The sequence below is a fragment of the Magnolia sinica genome, chromosome 19 (assembly GCF_029962835.1).
Source record: "Magnolia sinica isolate HGM2019 chromosome 19, MsV1, whole genome shotgun sequence".
Classification (NCBI taxonomy): domain Eukaryota; kingdom Viridiplantae; phylum Streptophyta; class Magnoliopsida; order Magnoliales; family Magnoliaceae; genus Magnolia; species Magnolia sinica.
The window spans coordinates 13,120,791-13,128,874 of record NC_080591.1 but is presented as its reverse complement, the minus strand read 5'-3'; the positions used below and the strand labels follow the sequence as shown (position 1 = coordinate 13,128,874).

The 8,084-nt window shown below is 39.3% G+C and overlaps 1 protein-coding gene across 2 annotated transcripts; it reads right to left on the bottom strand.

The window, feature by feature from the left end:
- Nucleotides 1–202: 202 nt before the first annotated feature.
- LOC131235005 (uncharacterized protein At1g66480-like) lies at nucleotides 203–6,656 on the bottom strand. Of its 2 annotated transcripts, none has more exons than XM_058232061.1 (2): nucleotides 6,010–6,656; nucleotides 203–495 (listed from the first exon to the last, which is right to left on the bottom strand). In XM_058232061.1, exons 1-2 carry the CDS (start codon nucleotides 6,622–6,624, stop codon nucleotides 448–450), a joined length of 663 nt encoding a protein of 220 aa, XP_058088044.1. In that variant the 5' UTR covers nucleotides 6,625–6,656; the 3' UTR covers nucleotides 203–447. The 2 variants fall into 2 exon arrangements, with proteins under 2 accessions (XP_058088044.1, XP_058088045.1); XM_058232062.1 differs by having other exon boundaries at nucleotides 6,046–6,654.
- Nucleotides 6,657–8,084: the final 1,428 nt, after the last annotated feature.

Below are 8,084 nucleotides of genomic sequence, written 5' to 3'. Positions count from 1 at the left end.
CGAACTCTTTCCTGTAATATGGCCCACCTGGGTTTCCTACCGAACCATTTTTTTTCTTTTTTTGCCACAAGTCATAACACGTAACGCCACACCTGATGAACGAGATGGATGCCATTCACTGATCACAGTGGGCCCCCCACAGAGATGAATACTACTGGAACATTCTCCTTATCTATATTAGAGTATTGTTTCAGCCCAGACATAAACTAATGTAATGTACTACATGGTATAAACATCCAATACATCACATGTACGCGCAAAGGTATATATAAACCATATAAATAAGTGGGTACACCAAACGTGTCAAATCCCATTTCATATTCCCTTATTGATTTGTTGCATGTACAATCAGCTACCAGAACGAATCGTGCAGATTATGCTCGAGTCAGTTGGATCTACCAAAAGGGTTTGATGATGATGCGATGGTTCATTGGAGGTAGTGGACAACTAGACCAATTCACTGTCTTCAATTGGCTTGAATCTCACTCCTAGTTTCTGCATATTCATGACAATTGCGTGTCAGAGAAAATCAAAAAATGAGAATTGCAAAACAGTTTAATTTTGATTTATTTTTATTTTTTATATATAAACTAAATTCGTGTAATAAATAAAAAAAATCCTGCGATACAGCTCAATGGTAATCCCGTAAGAGTTTCAATAAGAGGTCATGGGTTCAGGCACTCATTGTAGTCTTAGTACATGGGTGCTTGAGTGAGGGTGGTTATATATATATATATATATCATTTTATTTTTGGAGTTGTCTTATCAACATCCTGAGTTGTATTGTTTGGATGGGTGGGATTTCACACGCACAAAACATGGGCCCCACAATGCTGTACCGTACCACTTCTAGAAAATAATACAAAAAAGATAAAATAACATTCATTTCACTCTAAAGATGCACTTTTTTGGACTTCGAATTAGCCGAGGTAGTTTTTTATTTTTTTTCAAGGTCTTTTGTAAGCGCAGGCGCGTGTATAATAGAGATCATGTACACTCCACACATGTGTCAGCATGGCACATAAGTTCAAGATCTAATCCATCCATCAGGTTGGTCTGACCCCAACATATTTTCAAAGAATCATATATTCTTTTTGCAAACAATGGCCCACCTGACAACTACATCAAGACTGAATCTTGAGTTAGGCCATAAAAATACTGGTTCAATCTAATGAATGGATTGGATCTCATACCTATGTTTCATGCCACACACATATGAAGTGTGTGAGCTTTACTGGACATGCATGTGTACTTAGCAAAGCTCTGCTGTATAAAAATTAAAAGTCAAAAGGGTTGTTGTGGTGAGGGATTTGTGAAATCCATGGTTCAAATCTCCTTGCTTGTTTTTGTTAAAAATATATCAAATTCATGGATTTCTCAAATCCCCGCCCCATAAATCTATGGATTTAAGCAAATCTGAGGCCTAAAAATAATAATAAATAAAATATCTGTGAATCCATAAAATAAGAGACCTTCTAAAAGCAATGAAAAGTTATTTCCCTAAAATAAATATTTGGACATTGCCCAAACAGTGGATTTTGAGATTTTCCAAATCTACATCCAATTCAAATCCATGAATTTCATACATTCATGGATTTATCAAATCCATAGTTCTATTTCCCTGAAACTAAACAGACCTTAAGCAATTTTGCCTTCTTTCAATTTTATCCCTTTTTTTTTCTTTGTGAACAAGAAAACCCCCTTCTTTAGTCAGCGGTGACTTGAATTTATTATAATTACAATGACTGCTAGATATAGCACGTGCGTGCATGCATGTGTAAAAAGAGGAAACGTAGGTTTCTAGACATGGGAGAGAAGGGAGATGAAGCGGGAAAAGTCAATGAGCTAGGAGATTACAACTGTCTGACATCGTAATTATCTAAATACCCTTTTTTTCTTAATTGGAACAGATGGTGGGTATTTTACCCCTATCGTTTCCTACGTTGGGGCCTAACTGAGATTTATGGGTTCCACGGTTCCGGACGGGGATCGGCTATGCTGCCAGTAGCCAGTGGATGCGATGTGGGCCTGTATGTGTTTCATCCACGCCATCCATCCATTTTTGACATGAGCCCAAAAATGAGGTGGATTCAAATCTCAAGTGGGCCCACTAATAAAAGCTTCCTAGGGGCCACGACAGATTTGGATCAAGGTGATATTTATTTTTGGTTTTAACTCTTCATCCAGGTTTGTATGAACTAATCAACGGTTTGGATGTCAAATAAACATTGGCCCTAGTAGGTTTTTTTTTATTTTTTTATGGTGGACATTCAATACATAATGTTTTCCTGTGCTGAGGTTCACCTGAGATTTAGATCTGCCCCACTTTTGGGATTAAAAAAAATGGATGGACGGCGTGGATAAAACACATACATCGTAGTGGGGTCCACAGATCACCGACTAATAGCCACCTGGCTACTAGCTTACCAGAGTTTCTCGGTGAAAAAGAGGCAGCGGGCTGATGAACGGTTTAGATCCCATGAAACTTCCACCCACGTGGCATTAAGTGGTTCAAATCTTATATCCTTCTAGGGTCGCTGATTTCTAGCATTGCTTCCAGGAGCTTTCCTAAGTCCAAGTACGTGGCTGGTCAATACTATCCACACAGTGCCAGCATGGGACATTGGCATAAGATCCAATCCATTCATCCGGTTACCACTAAGCAGATGCTTTTGCCCAAGAATCAGCAGCTTGGTCCCCTAGCTGGGCCTACGGCAAAAACTTGACTGCACCTTATCTATTGATCTGTTTCTAAACATCATCACCCACCTGGTAAATCAATCAAATTTTTTTTTGAGCCAATAACATCTACTATATCAGACCTAACTGATGGACGGCTTGGATATTGTACCTGTTAGCCACCGCGGAACATGTCATGGGAGTGTACATGAGATGCCTTTTACTCGGAATATTTTATTGTGTTTATCGTACAGTCTTATAATAATATTATTTAAATTTTAAATAATTATTAGAGAAATTTTTAACATTTTAGTTTTGCAATCAAACATTCTATCCCTGGTTTGTACAAAAGGACCCAGTCAATCGCAACTAACTACCGTAAACGTGGCTGTATGTAACTTTGCTCATCTGGTAGGCCCTGCATTGATGGCCCATAGTAGAAAACTGGATCAATTTCGCGATCTCAGCGGTCCAATTTTCCACCGTTCAAAAATATGATGAAAATTAAAAAATGGTTAATAAGTAATATAATTGGACGGCTATAATCAATCAGGTAGCGACTATAGTGCCGCCAGATGGACAACTGGATCAAATGGCCACGTGACAACTCACATGTTAAGTCACCAGACGGACAAGTGGATCAAATGGTAACGTGACAACTCACGTGTTAAGTTGTTAACGAATAAATGATTTCGTTAATTCGGGTAAATGCAGTGCACCGTCGGAGTGAGTACACGGACCTCTCACCATCCAATGGCGTTGGGCGGGAATCCAGTACGCATTTGAAAGTGGAGTTTTGGTATCCCATTATAAAATTCATGTTGTGAGTTCTGACCACTAACATTGGTTGACGAGAGCTGTGTGCATATGTACCTGTATTAGTAGGTGAGATTGTTTGCTAATTTACGGGCGTGGAAGATGGACACCGATTGCCTGCAAGATCCTTCTAGAACTTCTTGTCATCGGAGCCTCATTTTGATGTTTGTGAGAAATTTATTTTGTTAAGTATATTAGCTTAAAAAATAAAAATTTAAAATTTAAAACTTAAGTAGTCCACGTTATAGAAAATAGTAAATATTGAACGTACATCAATGAAACATTTGAAAGGTCATAAAAGTTTTCGGTTCAAAGTAATATATTTGTGTTTTCAGTTCATCCTAATTAAAATAAACTTATGAACGGTATGGATGGCATATAAACATCGGCCTAAACCTTGGGAAGAATTCAAAGAAATTTTCCTATTGCTTTTTTTGTGTAGTGTGGCCTACTTAAGTTTTTTACCTATCTCATTTTTTAGCCCATGTCCTTAAACATAACCTGAAAAAAAAAAAAAAAAATGGATGCGGATTTATCACAATCCTCATGGTGGCCCTACCTAACTTCGCCTGGTAGTAGAAAGTTCCCAAAGGAAAGCCGCCTAATTTGCGAAAGACATGCCCATCCACACCTAGGCACACGTTTATAGAGTAATTTCCAAATGGACGGCTAGAACAAGACGAGGCGATTTCACATCTGAGTGGACTAAAGAGTACAAGACAAATGGATGAGTTAAAAATAAATAAAAAATCAACATCATCTAACTTTGGTCGCTGTGGCCACTTGAGTGAAAATGCCCGTTTTTTTTCAGGCTAAGATAATGTGTTTGTCTCAGCACAACACATGTGATACCGATCGGAGTTTCAACACTGGATCAAGGGTTCGAGCATCCATCGGTGGTGAAATCCCACTATTGTCGGGGTGTGTGCGTGTTTTTTTATTTTTTTAACACCGATGGGAAGGGCTCCACCGACAACAATATCAACAACCGAACTAAAATTTAAACAATTACACCTACTTTTGTTGACGAACGCAACCATTCTATCTACTTTTTTGTATTCAATCTAACGAACTTTACGCGATTTGGTACCCAAAATAGAAAGGATTGGTGCATTTATCAATTCGAGTACGTGACAGGTAACAATACCCTACCTGTCAGTGCAATTACTTATATGTCCATCTCCGTACATCTCACACACATGCATGAGATCTCAACCACCCATATGTCAAGTCTTACGTGGATTTATGAGAATCATCCCATCAACAGCTACGGTCCTCAGACCGTTGTAATTTTTGGGGCATAATCCGTCCGTTGTTGGACAAAACATATGAACAGTCAAGATATCAACAGCTTGTTTGTAATAGAATCGTTGATAACTAAAGCATAAGTAAAAATGACCGTATCCATAATAACATATGAGTTTTGCTCAGCTCACACGCACGTACATGCATCTCCTGTACATGAGAAAATTCCATCCAAAATTTTTACATCCCTTTTTTTGTTTTTTTTTTTGGTAAAATGTAGGCCCACCTGACAAGTGGACCGCCCTAACTTTTGTCCAAAAGCATCTAACAGTGTTATTTCTCCTACGAACGGATTAGATCATACCAACGTTACACGCGACATGAAATTTAACAGAAACTTTTATGGGCCAAAATAACATTATTTTTTATTATTATTATTATTATTTTCTCTAGAAGGTGGTGTAGTCGAGAATTGTCGAGACATTCAATCTGATTACGATATTCACATCACATCGATCACCAATCAACCACCCGTGAATTTAGATATTTTTAGTAGTGTGTGTATATACAGCGGAGGTCTAGTCCAGCCGATTGGACCACATTTTATGGTCTTAAGCAAAAATCAGCCCAATCCATTCATCAAATAGGGCTGATTTTTGAATAAAGAGTTCACTTGATTAGTGGATAGGGCTGATTTTTGCATAAAGAGTTCATCACCGTAGAGCCAATCTATTGAACGGGTTGGATGCCCCCATGCACCTAATAAGTTAGAAGTTATTTGCTAGGCGGACCATAGCCTGTGGTCCAACGCGGTAATAATAATAGTAATGGAGAATGCCTAAGTTATATTACTTTAGTTGCATTTGGACACTTAGATAGTCCCACCCCTTTGTTGTATACTGTTCATTAGGTCCAACATGCATTGCTATACAATTTTGATCCATCTATTTTCCAGGGACCATCATAAATTGCTTATGACTTAGGCAATCCACTTATCCCATGTATTCAAAACAGATGGCTGGAAAAATAAGGCCAGATCAAGGATGCATTGGATCATTCGATCCGTCCGATTTTTTGCATGGTAGCCTATTGAATGTATTCTGGACCCAATAGACAGTTCAGATCAATCGATGGGATTGTCCAAGTGAACCGATGCAACTAGCCGCACTATAACTTATAGTGCTATTAAGGCATTGGAGAATTTGTCATGATAATAATAAATTGACTGAAAGAAACTTCAGCCCTCAATAAAGAAAATTCAGCCCTCACCAAAGCAAAAGCCCGGTCAGCTGCAGGACTACGTACCTCCCGTGTCTTGCGGATCTCTTGGACGCTTCCTAGAGCAGGCTTCCGTTGTCCATCATCAACCACAGCAGAATTTCCGTTGTGGGTGGCGCATAACTCCATGATCCTCTCAGCTACCTCTGTCTCATCGTTGCTTTCTTCCATCACCTTGGCCACTTGGGCCTTAGGCAACCTCATCTTCACACGCACGGCCCCTCCGGCGCTTTCCATGCCTTCAACCGTCGCTGCTGACTTCATAAAAGATAGGTCGGATACCGATCGCCGCGACAACATGAGGCTCTCGAGCCGTTCCTTAGCACTCATGTTGATACCGCTCGATCGGACCCGTCTCGGCAACTTAGGATCAGGGACCTGAGGCAATTGCACCAGGAAATATAATCTCTTGGGCTTGAGCTGTTGATCAGTGTCTAATGCCTTGGCCCGGACACCCAAGTGGCGAACTGCCTCCGAATCCATCAGAACATGATCTGGGTAGTCTTTTAGTATATCGCCAGCCCTCGCCGGAGTCTTGAACTTGAGTGTCTCGCCGTCTATCTTCATGACCTTGGCTGTTTTCCTTCTTCCTATAGTATTACCCATAGCTGTGAGAGAGAGAGAGAGAGAGAGAGAGAGAGAGAGATTGATGGATAAGTATGAGAGGTTTTTAATGGATCCAAAATAAAAGGTTTGGACGGTTGGCTTTTGTTACGGTCAGCGGTCAAAAAAGGAAGGCAAAATTTTGGAATCTGATTTTTTCGACGATTCTACTTGAAGCTTTCTTTTTCATCCACATCTACATGGAGGGAGTTATTTCATACTCTGATTGTGTATGCTGCTTGATACGCAGGCACCTAGAAATGATAAACATGGCATATATGAACTCAAATTAAACTAAATAAATTGTGGAAGTCCCTTTCCAAAGTTACGGTCTGAAAATTAGATTGGTTGAACAATAACAGCCTCTGATTCGTAGATAACTTTTTTTAATTAAGATAATTTTAAAAAATCAGTTTTAACCGTCCAACAAATGTCCAACAATCAAACAGTAAAATAACCATATGAGGGTAATATTTTGTTCATTACACATATACGGTAGCATAATTTGGAGGGTTTATTTTAATTACTATGTCACATATGCAATTTCTCAGTAATTCCTTACTGCCTGCGTATCGTCTATCACCCTCGGCCAGAGTATAAAAGTATTTTCTCTTTACAAAGACGTCCACGTTCTCTTCCTTTTTAGAAAGCGAGCGCAAGGAAATGCTAATTGCACTCACACGAGTGCAATTTAAAAAGTTGCGCTCGCCTCTCACATGGAAATGATGTTTGAAGATCATATCCGTTCATCAGGTTTCCACTGCAATGTAGATACTTCATCTAAAATATTAGAATAATATACTCATCATGTGGGCCACAAATGTATATAAGTAATGAGTGGTTCAAATTCTGCACATTTCTGGCTCTCCTTAAAATTGTAATCCTCTGGTTTTGGATGCATGGAATCTGAGCAATGAGGGTATCCTTAAGAGCAGGTTAGATCTTGCACAGTTGGAATTTTTCACACGTGTGAAGCGAGTGCACTGTCACCGTGTACTCGACGAAAACTACAATTAATTAGCAATTATCTTTTGGTAAAGTACCTTTTTTTTAAAGGGGAGGAGCCAATTGGACTACCAATTCAGGTAGTCCGTCGTAGCTTTAATTCGTATATGGGTCCGTATAAAGTATAAGTGGGGCCCACTCGTTTTCAACCATGTGAGCATGGAACCACCAACCTGACATCAAAAGGTCAAGTCGCCGTGAACGGTTCCCCGGCGAGTACGGCGCATTATTCTGGGAAGCGGATTAAGTCCAATCCGTGCCAGGACGGACGCGGTCCTCAGGAGCTGTTTGGGGCCACCGTGATGTTGTTGAGATTTTGATTTAAAAATAAATAAAATAAAAAACATTTGAAAAACATTTTGAAAAAAATCATTTTCCTGTAAAAAGGGTTTTAAGAAAAGGTGTTTTATTTATTCCCTCGTAGATTGAATATAGGAAAAAAAAACTTTTGAAGTATG